The sequence below is a fragment of the Mauremys reevesii genome, linkage group 5 (genome assembly GCF_016161935.1).
Source record: "Mauremys reevesii isolate NIE-2019 linkage group 5, ASM1616193v1, whole genome shotgun sequence".
Taxonomy (NCBI): Eukaryota; Metazoa; Chordata; order Testudines; family Geoemydidae; genus Mauremys; species Mauremys reevesii.
Genome location: NC_052627.1, coordinates 52213944 through 52240095, shown reverse-complemented (window position 1 = coordinate 52240095; position 26152 = coordinate 52213944). Strand labels below are relative to the sequence as shown.

Below are 26152 nucleotides of genomic sequence, written 5' to 3'. Positions count from 1 at the left end.
CTATGGCCTGGTCTACACTAGAAAATTAAGTTGAGTTATCTGTGTTGCTCAGGTGTATGAAAAATCCACACCCTGAGTGGTGCAGTTAAGGTGACCTAATCCCCAGTGTACACAGCACTAGGTCTATCCCCAGTGTACACAGCACTAGGTCTATGAAAAACTGAAGCGCTACAAGGCACAGTTGCAGTTATGCCGCTATAGTGTTTTACGTGTAGACATAGCCTTGTTGGGCAGCTATTCCTTTCATGAGTGGGCAGTGAAGGATTATTCTCTACAGTAAATTGTCCTGTGTTTTGTCCAATCCATCTTTAATTTTTTAAAGAGATGAGACTTCTGCCATTTCCATTGGGAGAGGATTCCACAGTCTAAAGGTATGGTTACACTGCAGCTGGGAGCACGCTTCCCAGTGCACAGAGACAGACACACGCTATCTCTGATTGAGCTAGTGTGCTAAAATAGCAATGTGGCCTCAGCGGCACAGGCAGTGACGTGAGCTAGCTGCCCAAGTACAAGCCTGCCCAACACCTTGGATACGGATTCAGGCAGCTAGGGCTAGCCACCACCCATGCCACCACATACATGCCGCTGTTGGTAGCGAGCTAGCGCATGTCTGTCTACCCACAGTGGGAAGCATGCTCCCAGCTGCAGTGTACACACACTCATATAGCCTAAATGCTACTTCTTTTCATCCTATTAATTCTAGTTATTCCCTCTTTAGACTATCTTATGCAATATATTTCTTACCTCCATGTCTGAGTACTTTGTTTTGAAGACTGAAACTCTGTTTATCTGGATTACCATTTTCAATCAACAGGGAAGATTGATTTAAATTTCAAATCAAAGTGATTAAAATCACCAATTTAAATCATGATTTAAACCAGCAAGCAGGAAACCTGGTACTTTTTTAGTTATTTTCCTAAAAGATGATTCTCATTGGTAACTATTAAAATATGGGTTGATTTGCAATTAAATATGGTCTTTACACTAAATTTGGTGCTTCCTTTTGCTAACCAGAAAAATACTCTACATCTATACACATTTATTTAAGCACTTCTGTGACCTAACACATCCCTCAAATCCACAGTAACAGTGTGTGTACCCCAGTATGTGATCAAGCCAACTGCAACCATATTATGTGCATTCAGCCACCATGAATTAATAAAATAGAACACCACGTAGTTAAGGGTTAATTGGAAAGCAGGCTTTTAGAGGCAAGGTCAAAACTAGCTGGCAGTTTCTGCTAATCTGAATGGGAGGCAGGGCCGGCTCCAGGCACCAGCATCCCAAGCAGGTGCTTGGGGCGGCAGTCTGTGTTTTTTTTTGCCCCCAACCAGCATGCCGAATTGCCACCGCGGACGGCGGGGGGAGTCCATGTGCTGTTAGGGCAGCTTGCACATTTTCGCGGCGGTCGCAATTCAGTGGCAGCTTCTATGTTCATCTGTCCACGGCGGTGCAGCTTCTGTCTTCCAGCTGAAGACAGAAGCTGCCGCCGAATTGCCGCCGCCGCAGAAACGCGCGAGCTGCCCTAACGGCACACAGACTGCCCCCGCTGTCCGCGGTGGCAATACAGCGCGCTGCTTGGGGCGGCAAAAACAGTAGAGCCAGACCTGATGGGAGGAGGGGGAAAAACAAGTCAACAAGTGAGACTGAAAACCTTGGTGGATGGAAGACCTTGAGTCAGGGCGCCTTTGATATAGAAGTTTACTAAAAGTTAGGAAAAATGATGATTTAGTAGGGGTCATTATGACCTGTGTGTTTTATAGAAGTTAGTTATAAAAGACTAGCTAATATGGTGTATTTTGAAGCAGTCCTCTGAAGCCATCTTGAGAGAGATTTTTCGTAACACTTTTTCTCCCTGGCTGGTGAGCAGCTGGCCCCTGTGTACCCACTGTTAATTGGTCAATACTGTTCCAGATATTAGGTTTAGAACATCCCAGATATTTACCTATTGCTTATGTTTGTGTGTGCTTAAGTCTAATAAACTGCAGTTTTAGATAGAGCATGCTTACTTGCATTAATCATTTATCAGATGGAATTGGTGTGGTCCCATTGATTTGTTCCTGACAGCTCATGGAGTGAAACAGTTAAGTTACCCCTGCTGTGGGTTCTGAAAACCCTGGGTAAACAACACATTTAAATCAGATTGTTAATTTTTACTTTTTTTATGTTACAAAATGGTGAATGATGCTTTTCTTATTTACTAGATGGTTAATTTTTTACTCATGAGTTATGTCAAGCTGCATTTGGATAGAAATTTGAATTGAATTAAAAATGCCCTAAAACAGCATTTTAAAATTAATTAATAAACCAGTTAGTTTTAAATGCAAAGCATGTTTTGATAAACTTACTTTTCCATCCTTATGTATCCACAATATTTAATATAGTTTCATTTAATTAATGAAAACAAAGTTTTATCTTTAGTTAGTGATTGAACTGAAGTTTCTGGTCACAATGTCCTTTAAGATTTTTAGAACTAGTAGATCTCATCCTCTCCCACCTTGTTTTTATTCATAGATTGGTAAAGGGAAAAGCTTTTCATTTTTTTCGGAAAATCAATTTCTGAACTTCCAGTAAACTAAACACTGAATTGAGTTGAACTACTTGAATAAATTAAAATGAAGAAAATTCTCTGCATCTGCAGAAGAGGCTACCACTGTCAAAATTGGTTTAGCACTTCAGAAAATTCTAGTTCCAGGTGGTTAGCCAAGAACTTCCACCAGCTCAGTGGTTTGACTATTTTTTTTTAAAAAAATATTTAATTTAAATTTAAAAACAGATTTAAATTAAAAAATCTGATTTTTTAAAAATTATTTTTAATATTTATAATTTATTGATTTTTAGCCACCCTGACACTCAATGGTGCCTGTTCCTCCTCCACACCTTCATGTTGTTGGAGTCCTGTAGGACACATGCTCTACTTTTAATTCTCTCCTTTATGGCTTGGTGAGAACTAAGATAGAGGCCACTATTCTTCTGGTCAGAAGGGTAAAATTCTGAGCAACCAGAAGCACTGACTCTCCTCCACTGTGGCCTAAGGCTAAGGCAGGGGAAATTGTACTAGCCTGGGAGGTGGAAAATAATTCAATCCAGCAATTTGATGGAAGCATCTTAGAGAAATATATAATTTTCTTGAATACTAGAAAATATTCTAAAATATGTAGACTACTTCTGACTTCATCATATGAACTACTTGATCCCCAATGTCCCACACATATTTCTTTAAACTGATTTATACCCAAATCTCAAAGACTATATTTGCTGCCATTCCTTTAATTAAAATTAATTCTATCCTCTACACTTAGGGGCAATTTATTGAACTGTGCAAGACAATGTATAACATGTTCAGTGAAGACCCCAATGAACAAGATCTATACCATGCCACTGCTGCTGTGACAAGTTTGCTTTTGGAGATTGGTGAGGTTGGTAAGCTCTTCACTGTTCAGCCCACAAAAAATACAGACAGTAGCAGTAACAACTGCAGCAAAGCTATTCAGAGTATGTTGTTTCAGAAGAAGGGGAGCCAGCAGTATGATTTTGACCAGCGTGAATCCTTTCAAGCCAGCCTCATTGCTAATGAGGAGGAGACAGTTTGCACTGATAATGTATTGAGTGCACAGATGGAAGACATTAAGCTTGAAGACTCTTCTCCCAGGGACAATGGAGCTTGTTCTTCCATGCTTATTTCTGATGATGATACTAAAGATGACAGCTCCATGTCCTCCTATTCAGTACTGAGTGCAGGCTCACATGAGGAGGAAAAGCTCCACTGTGAGGACATAGGTGAAGATACGGTTTTGGTGCAAAGCAGCCACAACACTTCTCTGCGTAGAAGCACTAGCATTGACAGAGACTGGGCCATTACCTTTGAGCAATTTTTAGCCTCTCTCTTGACTGAACCAGCACTGGTGAGGTACTTTGACAAGCCTGTGTCCATGATGGCTAGAATTACTAATGCAAAGAACATACGAATGATGGGCAAGCCAATAACGTCCACAAGTGACTATGAGATCTCTACTATGTCGGGATGAAAGGGCAGTTGGGGTCTTTTATTTTAGATTTTTTTATTACATATTTATTAGTACCTGACACAGGTCCTGGTATTTTAAAACATGGTAGTTTTCACTAAAGTGAAAATGGTGGGGTGCAGATATAACTCCCCTGAATTGTAATCACTTTTTGTGAGAAATGTTACAAGAATGCACCTTTTATTCAACATACAGAAAAAATACAGTTGTCAGTGAAATGTGTGTATTATTAACCCTGCTGTCAGTGTAAAAATGGTAAAGATTAGTTCTCAATTCGTAACTCTAAATGGAATGACAGATATTTGTGTACGTTTTTAAAACAGACCTATCAAAAAGGCCTGATTCTTGACAAGAAGTGGGAGATCTCTAAAATTTAAAGGGGACACTCAATCTGTATAGGACCTGAAAGAAAAGTAAATGCCATGCAGCATCCCTGGGGGATGTCTGTTTTTCTTTTAAGAGACTAATGGTTTTAATGAATGCTTTGATTTTGTGTTTTTTTTAAATATATAAAAGACATCCTCTCAAGATATTTCCTGGGACCTGCCTTTCTTTGCTTAAGGAAGTTATAGACTGGTTTCTCAACAGATTGGGAGTATCCCTTTTTTAAAGTGGAAAAGATGTTTTTAAACATTAAATATAAAAGTACATCTATAGCTGGATCTGCAGCGTAGCTAATATTATTCAGCTCACAAAACTAACGTTTACCACCAACCTAATAATATATCCTCAGTAGTGTAAGAAATGAAAAACCTGCATTGTATATGTCTTCATTTACAGCACTGGAAAGTAGAAATAATGTAAACTGAAAAAAATCTGCAAGATAATGTAACTGAATGTTTTAAAGTCTTATTGAGAACACTGTCACTCTATAGAATATAAATATTATCCTGTATCAATTTACTGAATACGTTAAAATGAAAGCTGGAGCACCTGCACTTTGAATCCTTGCTTTTTTTATACAAATATTCAAGATTTTTTTTCTGTTGCTAGATGTTTTCTAATTCAGTTATTTAGTTCAGGATCATTCCTACATGCCTAAATTTTATTTGCTGTCTTCAAAATCTTTTCACCAGAAAACTGTTGGGTTTCTTTTATACTACTATACATTATGTCCATGTAACTGTTCCATATTTTGATACCCAAAGCTGCTGTTTAATTTTTTTGTTTTAAAATAATCATTTAAAAACTGTCGATGTGGTCTTTAACCACAGATAAATGTGAACGAATAAAATACACTCTGCAAAGAATGTGGTTCTTTTTTAACTATTAAACCCATGCTAAATGGAAAATTAGATGATTGTGTATTATTACACAGCTGTGCAGTGGAAATTCCATGAAGCAAATGACTTGGGATCTCCAACTATTGATTTCAGAACACAAAATGTCAATTGTTTCATGACTTCATTTTATTCAATATTTGTGTGTTTGTAACAGGAATATGCTCTGATGTAACAATCATTCAGCGGAAGTTTCTCACATTACAGAATGTCATTAAACATTTTCCCTGTTGTGTTTAAACTTAGAAAGCTAGAATTATTGTGTTTTTTTTTAAAAACCTGATTGATTTTATAGATGTGATTTTTTGCTGTATATTTCTAAGGCACAATTTGATATGCACTCTTCTATTTAAATTACAAAAATGAAGATTTTTTTTTAAAAGGTACAGATAAGCTGAGGTGCCAAAGTTATAATGTTAGCAGAGCAAGTGTGCATATGCATTGTGAAATAGCCATTACTGTATTGTGACAAAGGCAGCCCTGACAGTCCTGTTGGGTTCCGGGAAGTGGGCACAAGCCCACCCACAGCTGAAGGACTCTCCCCCAGCCCATGTGGAGGATCCACTGAGTCCAGGACACAAGTATGGGGGAAAACAAAGAAAACAAGGACAGGTGTGAGGGTCAAAAATAAGGAAACTGAAGGGAACACTGAGCAGAGAGCCCCGGACAGCACCCACTGCTCCTCGAAGGTGTCAAGGAAGCCAGCAGACGCCGCCCAGAGAAACTCTGCCCAGATATGTGAGCGGAAAGTGGAATAGAAATAGGCCCCACAGTCGCAGAAAACCCCCACAGCCAACATCCTCTCCCTGATGTTGGCCACGGCTAAAGTGACCATCTCTAAAAGGAAGTTGAAGAGGAGATCTCATCTGTAGCCCCACAAAGTCATAGGACGTCTATATGGGGGTGGGGGGAAATGCAGCCAAAAACACAGGAGGTCCAGGAGGAGCCGGAAGAGGGTCTGCAACCTGGCGCACTCAAGGTAGGTGTGTGCCAGGGTCTCTCTCACGCCACAAAAGAGACAGGCATTGGGAACAGGATAAACTACCAGGTACATGCCAGTGCTCATGGCTCCATGAAGGAGCCCTGGAAGGGTGGTCCTACTGGGAGTTGGGAAGTGGGTGGGTGTAAGCCCGCCCACAGCTAAAGGCCCCTCCCCCAGGAGGAGCTACTTAACCCAGAACTCAACCAAAGTTGGGGAACAATGAAGAAAAAAAACAGGAACAGGTGTTGGGGTCAAAGGCCCAAAACTAGGGAACCATAAGGGGACACCGAGCAGCGAACCCCGGACAGGACCTCCTCAAAAGCATCCAAGGAACCAGATGCCGCCCAGAGGAACTCTGCCCGGATGCGTGAATGGATGAAAGAATGAAAACAGGACCCACCGTTGCAGGCCCCCCACCCCCTCAGCCAATCTCCTCTCCCTGGTGTTATAAATGGCCCCTTTGGCAATGGCTAGGAGGAGGTTGACAAGGTGGTCCCGCGACTTCATGGGGCCACAGATGGGGTAAGCATATATAAAAATGTGCAGGGAAAAGTGCAGCCAGAAACTCAACAAGAGGTTCTGGACGAGCCGGAAGAGGGGCTGCAGCCTGATGCAGTGTATACAGACATGCACACCACAAAAAGCTGGCATTGGAAACAGGATCTTTGAAGAATGTGGTACAAGATGGGTGTCTAATTCCCTCTAAGCTGCACAGCCGCCTATTGAGCCCCACGCAGGGGCTCAGGACTGTGGCGGGGAGGCACCTCTCCCCCAGCACAGACCTGCCACGGCAGGGACAGGCACCCCTCCCCGCCGGCCCCAGCACAGACCTGCCCTGGACTTGCCGTGTCTGGGGAAGAGGCGACCCACCACAGACTTGCCATGGCCGGGAGAGAAGCACCTCTCTCCCTCCGAGCCCAGGTGCTGCTGAGGTGAGAAAGAGCTGTGGTGGGGGGGGAGTCCTCTCTCTCCACTGTTGCCCCCAGGCAGCCTGCATCCCTGGCCCAACCCCAGAGCGCGCGCTCTCTCTCTCTCTCTCTCTCTCTCTCTCTCACACACACACCCAGACCCCCTCTCTCTTCTTAATCCCTCGGCCCCACCACATTAATTTTGTTATGTGCACCAATATGGAGGTGATGTGTCACACATCATCTCCATATTGGTGCACATAACAATTCATTCTGCACATGCGCAGGAAAAATTAGAGGGAACACTGGTGAGTGTGCCATTAGGGCACCCAGCTCTCCCACCATTCTTGCTGACGTGATAGGTACTAGGACGGCAACCTTCATGAATAGGTTCAACAACAAGCAGACCACTAATGGTTCAAAGGGTTTTCCCATGAGGGCATGGAAAACGAGATTGAGATCCCACATGGGGGCTGGATCCTGTAGTGTGGGATAAGTGTTCTCTATGCCCTTTTGGAAGCATTTAGTGAGCAGGTGAGTGAAGATGATGACTCCATCCACCTTAAGAGTGTAAGGAGGTGATGGCTGGTAGGTGCTATCTGAGTGAGCTAGTAGCTAGGCCTGATTTTTTGAGTGTCAGTATGTAATTGAGGATTATGGGTAGTGGGACCGACTGTGGAATAATCTGCTTGTCCTGGCACCAGGTACAGAATTGTTTCCACTTGTGCATGTATGTCTTTCATGTTTAGTAGTATGTCTTGTACTTTCTTGGAACAGTTTGGCTTGAGTCCTGTCATCCATGGTTTAGTGAGGCCTTGAGAGGGAGTTTTGAAATGTTGGGGTGATGGAGGCGTCCTGTGTCAGTGGATAAGGCATATGGGGAAAGATTTGTGGTGGTCTCACAGTCATCTGTTTTAGGTATGGAAACCATGTTTGTCTGGGCCATATTGATGCAATGGGGCTGATCTTGGATTTGTCTTGCTTGATCTTGTGAAGGACACAGCTCAATAGAGGGGGAAGGCATACAGCAGTGAGGCCTCCCATTTCACACAGAAGGTATCTCCCAGAGAGTCGTATCCCAGTCCAGCCCAGGAGCAGTATTGAGGGCACTTGGCATTGTGGACCATTGCAAAGAGATCTACTGAGGGGAATTCTCATTGTTTTAATATAGTTTTTAATATTCCAGGATCCATCTCCCACTCGTGGGTTTGTGAAAAGTTCCTGCTTAGTTGCTCTGCTGTGGCATTTTGGCATCCGGGCAGGTAGGATGCCATGATGTCTATGTTGTTGAAGCTGCACCACTGCCAGGGGCAGACCACTTTTGCACAGAGTGGATAGGGTCGGGCCCCTCCTTGGCGATTTATATAAAAATAGTCGCCAAGTTGTCTGTGAGAATCTGGACAGTCCTGTTGCAGATTAGAGAGAAAAAGTAATGGCAGGCATTTCAGACTGCCCATAGCTCCAGCAGATTTGTGAAAATTGGACTCTGCTGGGGACCAGTGCCTTGGATGGTATTGTCACAGAAATATGCCCCCCATCTCACCAGAGATGCGTCTATGGTAATCATTATAGTTGGAGGTTTTTGTTGGAAGGGGACACCTGAGAAAATGTTTGTATGTTCTGCCTACCATGTGAGTGAGTCCTTTACCCTGCTGGGCATTGCAAGACGTCTGTTGAGTGACTGCCTGTGTGGAATATAGACAGTGCAGCCAGGCCTGTAGGCATCTCATGTGGAGCCTGGCATGTTTCATGACAAAAGTCGTAGCCGCCATGTGCCCCAGGAGTTGTAGGCACGTTCTGGCAGATGTTTGTGGGCTGACTTTCTTACTATTGTAATTAGATTTGTTAAGGTAAGAAAGCGGTGGGGTAGTCCTGCTGTTGCTTTGTACAGTCAAGGTGTGCCCCTATAAAGTTCACTGTTGGGTGGGCGTCAGAGTGGATTTCTGAATGTTGATTTGTAACCGTAGGTCTGTAAACAGAGTTATAGTGTTGAGTGCCGTCGATTGCTGCCTGGTATGTTGGTGCTTTTGGAAGGCAGTCATCTAAGTAGGAAAAGATGATCACCCCCTGACTGCGAAAGTATGCTTCTGTGATGGCAAGAACTTTGGAAAACACCCTTGGGGCAGTGGACAGGCTGAAGGGAAGCACCCTGTACTGGTAATGCAGGTTCCCTAGAGTGAATCGCAGGAACCACCTGTGTGCCAGGTGAATGGTAACATGAAAGTAAGTGTCCTGCAGGTCGTGGGCCAAGAGCCAATCTCCTTTCTCCAATGCCATAATTATGGTTGTTAGTCACCGTCTCAAAACATTGTGTTCTCACGAACTTGTTTAGTTTTCACAAGTTGAGAATGGGCTTCCACCCATCTGTTTTCTTCTGAGTGTGAAAGTAATGTGAATAAAACCCTCTGCCCCTATGCTGAGCTGGTACGGGTTCCACAGCACCTAATTGTAGGAGATGGTACGTTTCCTGCTCTGGCAGGTGTGTGAGTGGGTTCCCTGAAGGAGGGATGGGGCAGGGGGGTGGAATAGAGAGAAAGGGGATGGAGTAGCGCTTCTGGATAATTTCCAGGACCCATTTGTCTGAGTAATGGGTTTCCAGACTGGGTAGAATGGTGACAGGTGGTTTCCAAATGGGCTGGAGATTGGATGTAACTCTGGGATTGGAGAATGTGGGGTTCTCATGTCCTTGACCAACACTTCAAAACGATGTTCAATAAAGGTTGACATCTGAGAAAACGTGCAACCTTAACTGATAGAGAAGCTTGGAAATCTGTTAGTTTATGCTGTGTCTCTGGTAGCTCTGCCAGTGATATGTCAAGGGAGTTAGCTACCCGTTTAAATAGATCCTGAAAGGATTGGAAGTCATCTCCTGATGTGGAGGTGGCGACATTGTTTCATCTGGTGACAAAGAGGAAATGTGGATAGGTGGGAGGGTATCGTCATCAGGTGCATCCTCAGGTTCTTCTACCTCCTCCGGCATTTCTGGGGAACCTGGGGCAGGTGGCGAAGGTGATTGCGTTGTTCTGGACCTGGGTGGGTTGGGGGGCTGATGTTCTGGGTCCTGTATAATGCCCATGGGTCCCAGTAGGCCCAGCTTGGTAGGAGGGCCATGGGAGGTGGCACCCATTGTGGAGCCTGCCTGCCTCTTCCATCCAGAGATGTTTGGTGCCGTGAGGGTCCACGTTTGGGTGAGGAATGGCGAGGGGTGTACATCCCTGCCTCCTCTTCTTCTTCCTCATTGCTGGAAAGAGGATGATCTGAGCCAGCGGGGGTAGTAGCCAGGCTTGGTCCCAGTCTGGCTGGGGTGCCATCGGTGCCGAAAAGCGGAGTCCCTACAGTTGAAGTAATCAGGAGGTCCACCTCAGGCTGGCAATCAGAGTTGCTGCATTGTATCAGCGCAGCAGGTGGCGCCATTGTGCTGTCTGGTGCCTGAGTTTTCTTAGGCTCCACTGGTGCCAAGCTAGGAGGCTTGGCTTTGGTACCTGCACCTGCATGAGAGCTAGACAGCACCAGGTCTTTAGTTCCTCAGGACATCTCTGTACCAGACGTTCCCGGTGCCTTGCGGTCCGGCACTCTTGGTGCCATCAGTGCTGTGGTGAACTTCGCGGTTGGAGATGGCTTTTTTAGGTGAATCTCACTGTGGTGAAGAGTGAAGCTGCTTTTTTGTGGACTTTTAAGGAACAGATTCCTTAATAGCTGTTTTTGAGGATGATCCCACGTCTGAGGTGGCTGCTGGTGACCGTTGGCAGGGGGTGTCTTGGACATGATGATGGCAAGGTTTGTTTTTATTAAGTGATATTGGGGAGAAGGGGGACCTCATCCTCAACACTAGAAAGCCAGCTTCCCATATTATCCCATACAGCTTCAGAACAGTATGGGAAGCTGAAGGTACTGATGTGTGACAGCAATCAAACTGCATTTATTTTATGTTCTATAAATGATACATCATAAAGGTGCAAAAAAGGGCACAAGCTCAATTTTTGTTTTTTTCATTTCAGGTCACATTTAAGAACTGCCTCCCCATGTCCTGTTATATCTTAGCCTGCACTTTGTTGTTCCTACCATTGTCCTTTTACTGTTGTCATTAGAACAACAGGCAGGTCTTTTGAGATTGCAGTTACTCCATAACCAACTACTGAGAAATAGAGCATTTTCTTCGCTAGCTTTTTGATATCCTTTAATAATTACTGATCATCAATTGGACTTCTGAAAGGGCACTTTCTTTGTAAATTTTTATTTTAAAAAAAGAACAGAATCCTAGGACATTGCATATCAACACTAACACCATTATTATTATTATACTCCTGTCATAAATTTATATTGTGCAAAATACTCATACAATGCTCTGGAACTTAAGAGATGTAGGGTTTGGCCTAGCTGGAAACTACATTGTGCACTATGGTGGTGCATAGTTGCCAACAGTCTTAGGACATATGAAAGAGAGACAGGCAGTTAAAAGACTGAGTATAAGAACTAGTTTAGTGGTCTGTCAGTAGCAGCCAGTAGCAGCCTGGACAGTACTGAAGAAGCAGGAAGGAGAATGACACAAACATTCTGGAACTTTCTTTCCACTCTATATCCTGGTCTTCAGTAATTTCTCAGCTATTCTTGAGAAGGAGATAGGGCCACTTGAGAGGAGAGAGCAGTCACAGCTCCTCCCCTCAGGAGAGAGCATTCTGAGATAGGCTCAGTGCACCTGAGTTGCCTCTTTCTTCTTAGATTGAGGGCTGTGGACAGCTGGAAAGCTGAACACAAGGGAAAACACAGAAGGTATCTGGCAGGAGGATCCTCAGACCAAAGACTGAATCTATGCCACTATTGTCATCAGCTATCAGACACCTGAAGAAAAATAATTACTTGGAGCCTGGAGAAGCAGATAACAGCAGAATCTCCTTTGGAGATGCTAGAGAGGAGAATGGGTCTGCTGTTGTTCCCTGAAAATGGAGAATTGCAAGCCACTCAGCAAGAGGATAAGGTAAGGGGGAAAGGGACAGGAGGTTGTTTGGGGAAATGGGGCCTATATGGTTTCTAGAGGGTTAGCTGTGCCCAACTTTTTGAGACCTTGGCTAATTGAGAGATTCATATTGAAATTATTTAAAATGTTCCAGGATATACATGTGCCTCTCCCTGGAGATGGTGGTAAGATATGCACGAGGACAGGAAGCCAGGCTGTCAGTGTTGACATCAGCACTCGTGACAATTCTTATAACAGTGTTAAATTGCACAACAAGAAGTTTTGTATGTACACTACCTGCAGATACCAGCATGCAATATTCAGCTGCTGAGAAGATGAGGTAGTTGTCCACAGGGCATGAGCATCTGCTATTCAACCGGATCTGGCTAGTTTGTGGATTATGTTGTTCATAGTCGTTATCTTGGCAGCAGTCATCATCAGATGTTGGCAGTACATGAGGCTACAACCCAGAACCACACTCCAATATATTTCAGGAAATCCTCATGCCTGATGTTGGTTTCAAAGGTGACATTCAAGCTCTTCTATGCAGGTTCCTCAGGTGGAATCCAGAGACAGCTGTTTTTTGAGGATTCAGTTGGAGTTGCCATAACCAATAGTACTCCTCCAGTTTTTCTGAGAGGATTCATTCCACTTGGGTAAAAGTGCTCGCTTGGATGGCGAGCATGAGATCCTCTGAGTATCCAAATTTCCATGACTAAGTCGATGGCATGTCATTGATATAAATATTAAAGAATGATGGTGACGAGATGGATCCCTGTGGAAGCCCATTGTTCAGTAGGCTAGGTCTGTTAGATCTACATGAAATTTGCAATTGGTGAGCATAACTGTCAGTGGGTGCAGTGGGTTCTTCCACAACATGCTATTTTCAACACTTTTAGAAGCAGGCCGTCCGGCCAAACCAAGTCATATGCCAAGGACAGGTCCATAAAGGTCACTGCAGTTTTGAGCCAGCATTGAAAGCTAGCTTTGATATAGGTAGTCAGTGCAATTGCCTTATTGCAGGTGCTTTGTCCCAGCCTAAACCTGGATTTCTCTTTGGAGATGTAGTCCTCAAAGATGGGTGTAAGTCTTTGGTATATCATCCCTTCCAAGACCTTGTATGGTATGCATAGTATTGATATCCGCCAGTAGTTTTTCAGATTGTCAGCTGCTTTCCCTGGTTTCAGGATGGCAGTGGCCTTTGCCTATTGCCAAACCTTGGGCGCTTGGCCAAGGGTATCCACTCAGTAAGGAAGCATGTCAGCCACTTGCAGCCATGTGGACCAAGGTTTTTCAGAAATTCTGTCATGATGCTGTCTAAGCCTAAGTAGGCAAGACATACAAAGGGTGGGAGAAAGGAAATGTTATCTTCATTTTATATATATAGGGAACTGGAAACACAGTGCTTAGCATTATTCATGTGAGTAATCCTGTTGGAGTCAGTGATCCAAATCTCTTGTGTCCCAGTCTAGTGTCATAATCACAAGCTTCAGCCCACTTCATCAGATGCATAGAATGGAACATATAGTAAGAAGATATATATACACATACAGAGAACATGAAAAAGTCGAAGTAGCCATACCAATTGTAAGGGGCTAATTAAGATGAGCTATAATCAGCAGGAGAAAAAAATGCCCCTCTGCCATGTACATTGGCCAAACCGAACGGTCTCTACGCAAAAGAATAAATGGACACAAATCTGACATCAGGAATCATAACATTCAAAAACCAGTAGGAGAACACTTCAACCTCTCTGGTCACTCAGTAACAGACTTAAAGGTAGCAATTTTGCAACAGCAAAGCTTCAAAAACAGACTCCAACAAGAAACTGCTGAGCTTGAATTAATATTGAAACTAGATAGCATTAACTTGGGTTTGACTAGAGACTAGGAGTGGCTGGGTCATTACACATATTGAATCTGTTTCCCCTTGACAAGAAGGTCTGAGGATACTTAACAACTATCTAAAATGGGCCATCTTGATTATCACTACAAAAGTTTTTTTTCTCCTGCTGATTCTAGCTCCTCTTAATTAATTAGCCTCTTACAGTTGGTATGGCTACTTCCACTTTTCTATGTTCTCTGTATGTGTATATATATAATATCTTCTTACTATATGTTCCATTCTATGCATCTGATGAAGTGGGCTGTAGCCCACGAAAGCTTATGCTCAAATAAATTTGTTAGTCTCTAAGGTGCCACAAGTACTCCTGTTCTTTTTACAGTAAGAGGTCTTGCAACATGGGTTGTTATGGCAACACTGAGAAATATTACCTTAACTATAGTAGTGGTGGGGCTCAGCGTCAACCCCAGCCCTGGGCAGCGGGACTCCCATGATTTATTGTTTATTGCCTGTGTCTTGCCCGTGACCTTTACTAAAAATATCCATGACAAAATCTTAGCCTTAGTGATAACACTTCTAGGGTGTATGCAGTAGGGTGTGATAGGCAGAACATGCTGCCAAGTGAACTCTCCCTAAACTAAATGACAGACGAGAGGGCTTAGAAGACAATAAATAGTTCAAAATATCAAGAATGGAAGTCTCCTCCAGATAAAGGTGACACTGAGTAACCCAAAGGGAGAAACGCTTCCACTTACTAGTATGTCAGTCTGGTGGAGGGATTATTATTCTGAATACGAATATTCTGAACCTCCGCAGAATTTCTATCCACAGCAGTCAGCCAGCATCCAAGCTGTCAGATGTAGAGAGGAAAGATCCAGATGAAGAACTAGACACTGGTTCTGTGAAATTATGTATATATATAATATCTTCTTACTATATGTTCCATTCTATGCATCTGATGAAGTGGGCTGTAGCCCACGAAAGCTATGCTCAAATAAATTTGTTAGTCTCTAAGGTGCCACAAGTACTCCTGTTCTTTTACAGTAAGAGGTCTTGCAACATGGGTTGTTATGGCAACACTGAGAAATATTACCTTAACTATAGTAGTGGTGGGGCTCAGCGTCAACCCCAGCCCTGGGCAGCGGGACTCCCATGATTTATTGTTTATTGCCTGTGTCTTGCCCGTGACCTTTACTAAAAATATCCATGACAAAATCTTAGCCTTAGTGATAACACTTCTAGGGTGTATGCAGTAGGGTGTGATAGGCAGAACATGCTGCCAAGTGAACTCTCCCTAAACTAAATGACAGACGAGAGGGCTTAGAAGACAATAAATAGTTCAAAATATCAAGAATGGAAGTCTCCTCCAGATAAAGGTGACACTGAGTAACCCAAAGGGAGAAACGCTTCCACTTACTAGTATGTCAGTCTGGTGGAGGGATTATTATTCTGAATACGAATATTCTGAACCTCCGCAGAATTTCTATCCACAGCAGTCAGCCAGCATCCAAGCTGTCAGATGTAGAGAGGAAAGATCCAGATGAAGAACTAGACACTGGTTCTGTGAAATTATGTCCTGAAAGTTTGATGAATGGTTGACTCAACAGATGCAGCAGATCTAAGAACCAGAACTGAAGTGACCAAGTTAGAACTATGAGAAGTAGTTGTGCGTTGTCTTGACTTGCCTTCTGAAAGATGCCATGAATTAAGGGAAAAGGTAGAAAAGCATACATCAGGTGATTGCTCCAGGGAATCAGAAAGGCGACTGATATGGGGCCCTAATTCAAAATTTGAAAGCAAAACTTGAGACATTTCTTGTTCTTGTTGGTTGCTAACAGATCTACCAGAGAACTCCCCATTTTCAAAATATCTGGTTCTGTTACCAAATCAGGCTTTGAGGCTACTGACAATGGAGACACATCTAGGATTGGTGATTCAAGCTCTGGAGTGATTCTCAAATCCCTGTAAGTTGTAAAAAAAGTGTCACAGTAGAAGGTATTTGCATCGAATGAAGTGGTTCTGATGCAGATCTCTTTTCCCCCAGTCTCTACCAAAGTTGTTGATGTAGATAGTACCAGATGATGTAGAAGACCAGTGACCAATTTTAATCAGTGTGGAGCCAGAGCAGAAGTAGCACATGGTGCCACTTGACTCAGCTAATACTTCTACTGCTCAGAGACTGATGAGTCAGACTTCTTTTTAGAATGCATCAGACACAGGGATTGATGCCAAGTGCTAGGCTTCAAGCAGTGCTATATTCTTCCTCCAACAGCAGGGGCAATTGACTGCTCCAAGGGCACACCAATTATGCTTAGGGACTTTAGAAGCTGCGTGAGGTCTTTCTCCCTCAGAAGCCTGGAGTAACCTCTCAAGAGGACAAAGCACTAGTGAACTGTGGTCTTGAGGAGGAAACGAGATTTCTGATTTGTGTCCATTTATCCTTTTCCTTAGAGACTGTCCAGTTTGGCCGATGTACATAGCAGAGGGGCATTGCTGGCATATGATGGCGTATATTACATTGGTGGACGTGCAGGATAAATGGACACAAATCAGACATTAGGAATGGCAATATACAAAAACCTGTAGGAGAACACTTCAACCTCCCTGGCCACACAGTAGCAGATCTTAAGGTGGCCATCCTGCAGCAAAAAAACTTTAGGACCAGACTTCAAAGAGAAACTGCTGAGCTCCAGTTCATGTGCAAATTTGACACCATCAGCTCAGGATTAAACAAAGACTGTGAATGGCTTGCCAATTACAGAACCAGTTTCTCCTCCCTTGGTTTTCACACCTCAACTGCTAGAACAGGGCCTCATCCTCCCTGATTGATCTAACCTCATTATCTCTAGCTTGCTTCTTGCTTGCTTATATATACCTGCCCCTGGAAATTTCCACCACTTGCATCCGAAGAAGTGGGTATTCACCCACGAAAGCTCATGCTGCAAAACGTCTGTTAGTCTATAAGGTGCCACAGGATTCTTTGCTGCTTCTACAGACACTCAAAGACAATCCAAACCTTAACCTCCATGAAAATTGCTGTCATGATGAGGGAAATCCTGATAGTTCACTTACCATCTTAAAAAAAAAATCAATTACTTGGAAGTTTTCTAATATGATATCCATTACTTTGTTCATTTTAGCCTTGTGCATCTCAACATATTTGAGGTGTGCAACTGTAGCCTGCTAATACACACATTGTCATGATTCATTGCTAAGCCTCTTGTAGAATATGAAGTGAAGAGAAACCTACTCACACAGGGTGCAGTTGTTGACAGGTAGGTGTCAGAGAGGGAGCATTTAATGGGACTCTTTTAAAAACACACACTCCCTCCAAAGATGGAGCTGCCTACCCAAAGTCAAGTCTCCTCCAGCTCACAAAAGGATTTTCTCAGTCCCCAGTGTGATAACTTCTGTACTTGGCCTTTGAAAAGAGACTTTTTCAGAAGCTGTCTTGGGCAACTGAATATCAGAAACAGTACCCAAACAGAGTATGTTAGGTACATAAGCAAGTAGAGCACTGCTACCCCCTACCAGGGCCACTGTAGCGAAGTCTGGCAGAACAGCATGTCAAATGATTGTGCAGGGCAGTCCGAGGTAACCAAGTAGCTGGGGTGCTTGCTTCACACCCTCTGATCTCTACTGGTCTCTTTAGTGGCTACTGCTGGGCAGTTTCTTCTCATTTTTTGCTGTTTGCTCATTGTTTATTTGTATCATCATAGCAGCTAGCAACTCCAGTCATGAATCAAGAGCCCCTTGTGTGAGTCATTGTACATGCACAGAACAAAGACAGGCCCTGCCCCAAAGACCCTTTTTGGGTCTCCTGCTCCGTGCCTGTTGCATCTGTGCTCTGCCATGAAGCACATGGAGATCGAGGAGGAAGCCCCCTCCAGGACAGTGACCTAAACACTTCCCCCATGCGAGATTGTTTTAATCAACCCCCTCCTAAAAGCATAGATGGAGGCATTCTTTCCCCTAGATGGTGAGGAGGAAGAAGTGTTTGGATCCACTTCCTCAGAAGAGGAAGGGAGGTGTATGAAGAATCTCCTTAATGTCTAGGCAGTTCCATATCCCTGACTTGGAAGAATTACTTTGGTGTGAGAGTATTTTAGTTTGAATGCCTATTGTTTCTTGGTCTCTCTGCTGAGACTGCCAGCACAGGCACCAGTTAGAGCCAACTGTCTGGTATTTGTGATATGGACCACATTTGTCCGGTTTCCAATGTAACTTTTCATCTTAAATCCAAGGAGCTACATTGTTGAAAACAGCAGCAAATGATAAATTGCCTGGCATAGAGATGTGGTAAACAAACAAATGTAAATCAAGTCCTATGACTGAAGGAATACTGGTATGAATGGCCTTAAGGGAATGCTAAGACTAGGTCTCACTCATAGAGGTAACCAATATAAAACATTAGGGAAAAGACAATAACCAACTACACTGCTTCATTTTGAACTGACTGCAAGCTAACAGTGAGGAGAAAACAAGGTAAACTGGAAAGAAAGCTCTTACAAAGCAATATGCATATCTTGCCACTGCGAATGTCTGGAGGTTTTGTTCTTTATTTATTATCATTGTGCCCAACATACTGACATCAGAGTTTACATTATTGCTTTATAGTGGGGCAAATGTTGACATTTCTATTAGTATAGAGTTATCTCATTGCACAGTATTGACAAGTTACTGCCCAACTTTCCTACTGTCTACTGCTTCCAGTAACAGACAGTGCCATAAATTCGCAGGACATGAAATGCCATTTCAGGCTATATTATAGCACCATAAGAATGTGACTATAATGTGAAAAAAGAACTACATTTTCATCACACATTAACAATATTTTCAGTGGTACAGGATGCAAACTTCCTCCAACTAAAACAGAAAACGTTCTCACATCACAATACATCTTAACAAAAGTTTATACTCATGTTTTATAGAACATTTATTGAAAACAGACTTCTTCAATTAGGCAAGAGCTGGAGTAATATGAAGAATTGAGAACTGCTCATTTGTTCAGAGACTGAAAACCAAGCATGCCAGTGCATGGAAATATTACATTAGCTTGTTCCTCTAGTGTGCTTGAGCAGTGTACATCCCAATGATCCTCCATATTGGTTTATCAGAAACAGCAGTAGCATAGAAACTTTTTTCATTAAGGTATGTCTTCATTTTTCTACCTAGCAATTCCAGTTTAAAATGGTAAGTCTGCACAAATGTTCTGCAACTGATCCCATCTTTCAACACTGACATTTTAAGTGGAATAAGCAACCTTAAAATGCACTTTTAAAAATAGATATCCTTAGTGTTACCACCACCGTAGGCTATTAAAGCAGACTTAAAATAGCTTGTGTGTGTCTTCCCCAATTAAATTGTTTACTTTTTAATTTCTTACCCCATAGGAAGATTTTTCACCTTTCTTTGTTGGTGAGCTTCTAGTTAATTTCAGTTTAATTTTCTCATGGAGTAACACCATGTTTAAAAATGTAGTGGCAAGTTTGTTAAATAGGTTCTATGGAAAATTTAAAAATAGAAGCACTTGTGTTGGTCTTAAATTTCATTTGAAAAAAATTGGCTTTTTGCAAAAGGTTACTTTAAGGGACATTATCAAGTAAAGTTTGGCCTTAAATATGTTGTAAGGGAGAAAAGTTGGAAAAATTATTTTGTGTTATTTCTAAGAATGGTCAAATACATATAGTAAAACTTGAGGTGTATCTAAAACAGTATTATAAAAGCAACAGAAACTTTAACCAAAATTTTAATTTTAGGGATGCTTTGTAACCAAGTATTCACAATTAGTTTCAATGCTATGCAAACTGACTACATCCAGTTAAACAGGTCATTTGCACAGCCCCAGTCTATATCATCTGTTAAATTAGGATTGTCATTATATAGTATGAATTCAATAGTTAATATAAAATCTTGTTAACTAGACTTTGCAAGACAATTTTGCCTCTGGCAAATACCCACCCCACACACAAATTTTGCTCTGTTTTTACACTCTAGCCTAGCTAGTTACCAGTACATACAATTAACCTGCTACATGCAAAATATGTACTTAATATTACAAAACTACATACAAATTCTAGGTTTTTAAATGTTCAGGAAACAATACAGTGGGAACTAGAAAAATATAGAATACACTCAGTTTAAACAATTATTACATGTGACCTAACATCCATACATTTGACTACATAGCTTTTCCGTGTTTAATGATGGTAGCTTTATTCTTAATTTGTGTGTTGTCATGATTCTCAGCTCATGGTTTTGATTATGAAAAGTGATGACAAACCTTTGACTGAACTCAGTCTAGACCAGTGGTTTTCAAACAGTGGGTCGCAACCCCGTTTTAATGGGGTTGCCAGAGCTGGTGTTTAGACTTGCTGGGGCATGGGGCCCAAGCCCAAACCGCACCCCGAAAGGCTGAATCCCAAAGACTTCAGCCCTGGAGAGTGGGGTTTGGGCTTCGACTTCAGCCCTGGATGGCAGGGCTCAGGTTACAGGGCCCCTGCCTGGGATAGTGGGGCTTGGACTTTGCTCTCCCCGCCTCCTGTCCAGGGTGCTGGGGCTCCGGCAGGCTCAGACTTCAGTCCCCCTTTCTGGGGTTATGTAGTAATTTTTGTTGGCAGAAGGGGTCGCGTTGCAAGGAAGTTTGAGAATCCCTGGTCTAGGCTCTATCCCAAGATGCCTTAGCTCAGATTTCTTTTGTCCTATATGAAATCTGAAATTGCATAGGACAGGGTTTGAAAAACCCTTTCGCCAATGGCAAGCAGGAAGGTCTTCCTGGGATTAAAGGAGCTTAACATACCAATTTCTGTAGAATTATAGGGTTAAGTCTTTTTTCTAGTTACATTTCTAGGCTTTACAGTTGCAAAAATAATCTTCCAAATGTAAGGATGACAAAACTAGATTGCCAGCTCTGCAGCCAGTTGGCTCCAGCTCCTGTGTTAGTGTTGCTGCTTGTATCTTTGCCAAACAGCAGCACAGTGAAATTAACAACCGTATGGCCAGTTTCACTGATTCTGTTCAGCAAGCTCTTGTCCTCAAACATCGTATCAATTTCATGCTGTTATTCCTAAGGAAAGTTATGAGCAGCAGCAACAAGGTAAGCAATAGAGTTATTTAAGGTGGAGAAACTATATGGAAACTGGGGGCGAAGTAGAATCATGAAGAGCTCATTCCTTAGCAGCCAGGAGGTGGGGGGGGGGAAGAAGGCAGAACCCGAGAGATCTGACCCTCCACCTGAACATTATTTATGGGAATTTCTAAACTTACAAGACACTTAACAGCCACAGACTAAACAAAAGATGGTGCCCCAAACCAGGACAAGAATCTTGGGACCTTGAGTATAGGTGCTCAGCTACCATTTTAATGGTCACCATTATGAAATTCCCAGCAGCTGGGGGTAGCAGAAGAAGTAGGCTTCTTGCTGGTGGTGCTCCCTGCTTATTAGGTGGACATCTAAACCTACTGCAAAAGGTAGATACAAAATATCATGAGTGTCTGGTAAATTTTCAAGAACTGGGATACAGTGTTAGTACGTCAAACAGTTGCTACAAGGGCAATTACAATCAGTCTTTTTTAAAAATAAGGTAAGGATGTTTTGGGGAGAATCTTACACCACCTCAAATGTACCGTTTATTTGGTGATGAGGCCGGTTTTCAAAATCAAGGAATTAAAGTGATCTGGAGTTTCTAATCATCCAAGTGGAAGTGCTTCATATTTTTTCATTTGTATTTATATTGTGGTGAGAAACATGGAATAAGTCTTTCATGAATGAAATCATACTTTAATCCACATTTGTTAGACCTCTATTTTTTTTATCACTAGCAGTCATATTTTTCACTATATTAAGTAAATTTGAAACCAGCAAAACTTATTTGCAGACATCCAATGAAGAAAGGGTTAATTCTGCTATCTAGGTACCTTTATAGTCGTCATCACTGTAGTACCAGCATGCTTCCAGAAAGGCATGCACTCAGTGTAGCAGGACAAAATGTAGCACATTTAAAAACAGATTTTGCCAAATTAAGAGTTACTGTAGTGTATGCACAGAAAGGATATATTGCATCAGCTCCTTTACAACCAAACTCCTTCCCTTAACTGCACTATTTCAAGTACAACGGTAATGGGCAAATGTAAATATGAAGATAAATCTTTATCTCCCTCCACCTTCTGGCAGATGGAGCTCAAATGAAGTTTAAAACCTCACCTATTTGTAACAGATTTTAGAACAAAACAAAATTTGTCTATATAATTGCTCTCTACTTTGGTCAAGCTCTTCACTCTCATTTTGACTGCAATAAGCAGCTGATCATGTTGTTCATGTAGATCAAGAGGAACTAGGGGCTGGAGTGATAGAAATCACAGCCTATACAATAATACTTAGAGTGTAGGGTCTGAATATCTTCCAATTTTTTTTTTAAATCACAAGGATCGTCCTTTGTTTCTTTCCTTCCCCCAGTCATAATGTCGGCCTTTTCTTCAGAATAACTTCCAGAGATGATAAAATAAAGCATTGTCCTTTTTTTTTTCCAATAAAGTATTTGTATCATGATAATACCCACTATGTCATATTCAAGCATATGAAAGATAGTCTCTGCCCCTGAGGTTTCTGAAGTTCTGCTCAGGTTAAATGGAGGATCAAATTAAACAGTGATTGAATTTAGCAGAAGGCACTTTATTTAAATAGTAGGCTTTAAAAAAACAATAAGTTCATGCCAAGCCTGTTTAACATTTTAAACAATGCTTATCATCACAAACTGCTGTAGGTACCAACTCCTAGTGCCTGGATTGTCTAGAATAGCCAAATCTGGAAACATGCTTTTATCCTATTAATATTGCACCCCTACACTTCCTTGAAAGTATGGATGAAGTGAAGAAGAGTTCCAGCTACCTTCACAAATCATGGATTGCAGCTATAACAAAGTTTTGTGGGAAATAATGAACAAACTACAAGAAGAAGTTAAGGAATTCTCCTAGATATCACTCCCCATTCAGAAAACATTCCGGGGGTGGGGGGAGAGAGAGAGAATGGGCCAACAAAAAAGATAGCCTGAAAAACTGTAGCCCAAACTGAAAGAGATGGATTGAGAGCTGAAAATATTTATGGCAGCATGTGACATGAAAGATCTCCTTGTTAAAAGGAACTTTGGACTTACATTATTTCGTTATTATTTTTGAGGGAAGTTCGTTCCAGGCACAGGGCTGAGGGCACTTATTTCCTGGAGGGAGGATCATTTCAACCAGAACAATGTTTGTTCTTGTGTGTAAATACAAATAAATGAAGCCTCTTCTTCCAAGTCACAAATAATAGTTACATCATCTTCATGGACCTCTTTACATAGAGAAGTTTAATTTTTTTATGGACCACAAGCTATATGCAGATAAACAACTAGGGGACAGGACTTGAGAAACAAATCTAAAACAAAAGCAATTTCCCCTCCTAAAGACAACCAATCAATAGTTAATGGTATAAAAGGAACCTAGTAATAGGTTACATAATGAAGATAACATAATGCAGCATAAATACCTGCTTCATGTTCCTGCACCAAGAGGTGTAAGAAAGTTGTGAGGGCAAAAGATTCAATACAGGATTTTTTTTTAAAAAGCTTTCCTTTGGAGAATAGCATATAAGACCTGTAAACAGTGGCTGATTGTCCAAGCTTTCATAACTGAATTTGAGCTTTTTCAAAAATATGTATAAAAAGTTATATCATTAAACAAATTTTTTGGTGAAGTAAATGTGAGAATTCCATGAGAATACATAATTCCATTTTATGAGCAGAACTGGGTAGACTGCAGCTGAGGCTATGGTTTCTTTATATTCTGTAAGGTAAGTACTAGGTTATAGTCCAGAAGGAGTCCTTTAACTTTTTCGTGGAATTTCTCCCTATAATGGTTGAAGTGCATAATACTTTCTGGTTCTTCTTCAAACCAAAATTTGTCAAACTCATAAACCAGATAACCTGTAAAGAAAACAAAATAAAGTTCTACAGAACCTGTGATCCATTCTTTTCTACTTTAGGCTGGGAGGATCCAGAGCCATTCAGCCTAGAGGAAGAAGGCAATGCCTCGTTTTATTCAATAGTGATTCTTCTGGATAATGTAGGAGTAACTAGCAAGAATACATGCCTTAGACAATACTGGATATCTATTAAATTGAGATCTGATGTATGGATCCATCCACCCAAATTTATTCAATGAAGAAATAGCCAGACAGACATCCAGGTTATAATTCTTGCTTTGGAGGAGAAATGGAGGTAAATGTTTATTTTTCCTTTAAACTGTGCTTGAAAATAAATCCATAACCATGTTAGAAGCATCCCAGCACTAAAATATTTTTAATATGTAACAAACTGGCTGAGAATGAGATGCCCTTCTAATAGCTGGTCCAGTTATAATCACATACTCCTTTAGCTGTATCTCAAGTGGTAGAGGCCTGAACTTTTGGTAATGAAGGGAGGCCCGCCTCTGAATCTATAAGAGGGAAGAGTTACAAATACTCACAATAAAACTGATGGAAGTGTTCCATTTGTGGCAATCCAGGGACCAAGTTGTAGAGATGAGACTTTAAAGCGCCACTCTTCAGTAAACTATAAGCCATTTCTGTCAAATTGATCCCAACTATTGCATAGGAATATCTGAAACACCAAAAAATGTCCAATTAGATACTAATGAAATCCATTTGCCTGCTGATTTTTATAATTTATTCCATTTTCCAGGGCTAATTTCAATAGAGACAAATTATTATCTGCCAAATTATTCCTATTCTACATTTTGGGTCATTTAGGAATCAAGCAAAGTCTGCCTCATGCGTATGGAGCATTTTTGTCTGAAGTGCCTTGTACATCTAAGACGATAGTGAAGTTAAAAGATGGATGGGTAGGAAATATAAAATTTTCATCAACAGCAGTGTAGTGAATGCCCCTATTAACCATGCAGTGGCAATCAGCATTGTGATGGGGTATATCAGCCCGCCACTGGTTCAGCAGGGGTTAATCACAGTCTGTGGGCTGAAAAGGCCACACCCCCTGGCCTCTGCTGGGTATGCTCTGGCTATAAAAGGGAGCAACTCAGCTCAGTCAGGGCTGACTGCCAAAGGGAACAGAAGTGAGCTGCAGGTTCCTGCAGCAGGACAGCTGACACTCCAGGACTCAGAAGCCTGGCAGACTGTGCCTACCAGCAACTCCCAGTCACCCAACACCAGAGAGGGAAGAGAGGCCATGGGACTCCCAAGAACGGGTAGGAAGTAACCCAGGGGAACTTAACAGGAAACTGGTCATAAAACTGGTGCTTGGCTCAGTGTGTTTTGGCAGGATCCCTGCTGCGCAGGAGGTAGGCAAACCCACCACTGTCAGGGCCTTGGGTTGGGACCCAGTGGAGTAGGGAGGGTCTGGGTCCCCCTACCCTGGCCCCTGCCTGTCCTGAGGTGGCAGCCCACCTCTCCAGCCACTCTGGCCATTAGGTCCTGCGAGGGAGAGCAGCCATAGTAACTCTGGCCACTAGGTCCACATGGCCCTGTGAGGGAGGGCACCCTACTGATCCTGACATTAGACCGTACTGCCCAGAAGCCAAGGGCAGTCATCCAGACTCAGCAAGATTATAGGGGGGAAAAAAAAGCTTTCTTAAAAAAAATTCTAAATCTGGTCTACTTCCCTCTTTCCAAATCTACTGTAACACGAACATCACAGCTACTAAAAACACCGCTATAGCAAGAGTGCTGGCCAGCAGAAGCTCAAGTAGATCTTATGTATTTTCATATGATATACAATTTTCAAAGCTTGTTGTAGAGTACAATGTGTTAAATCAGGTATGGTTGCACACACAATTTGAGTCATTGAATAAAGTGCATTTTGGGGCTTTGTCCATGATATCCTGTTTCCACAGGGAGGTGGAATTCTGAACACAGAAAATATACCTCAGTAACAACTCTAGGTCTGCTCCTGTTATGTATGGACTTTTTCTGTTCAAAAAGCCCAATGATGAAAAATTAGAATAAGTTCAGCAGTCCCAAAAAGTGCATCATTTTGAAAAACAAATAATTTACAATATGTTAAAGGATACATGTATATGTTTTCACTGCAGAAGTCTTCATTAATTTTGTAGGATGACCATTCACAACTTAGACAGATAGGGCAACATTCATGGCAAGGCACAAGATGAAGCCT

The 26152-nt window shown here is 42.1% G+C and overlaps 2 protein-coding genes across 9 annotated transcripts in view; one reads left to right on the top strand and one right to left on the bottom strand.

Moving 5' to 3' along the window:
- Positions 1-5488, top strand: part of TBC1D9 (TBC1 domain family member 9) — an 81670-nt gene extending 76182 nt beyond the window's left edge. For both annotated transcript variants that reach the window (XM_039541151.1, XM_039541150.1), the window contains one exon: positions 3303-5488. In XM_039541151.1, coding sequence (XP_039397085.1) covers positions 3303-4028 — 726 coding nt within the window. In that variant the 3' untranslated portion in view covers positions 4029-5488. The remainder of the gene's footprint in view (positions 1-3302) is intronic.
- ELMOD2 (ELMO domain containing 2) overlaps positions 1-26152 on the bottom strand; it is a 46776-nt gene that overhangs the window by 6818 nt on the left and 13806 nt on the right. For 3 of the 7 annotated variants that reach the window (XM_039541167.1, XM_039541166.1, XM_039541164.1), the window contains exons 8-9: positions 24492-24625; positions 22642-23950 (exon numbers count right to left, since the gene is read on the bottom strand). In XM_039541167.1, the coding sequence (XP_039397101.1) occupies positions 23793-23950; positions 24492-24625 (292 nt within the window). In that variant the 3' untranslated portion in view covers positions 22642-23792. Of the gene's footprint in view, positions 1-18530; positions 21453-22641; positions 23951-24491; positions 24626-26152 lie in introns of those variants that run through there. The other 4 variants (XM_039541170.1, XM_039541169.1, XM_039541168.1 and 1 more) reach the window with 2 other exon arrangements.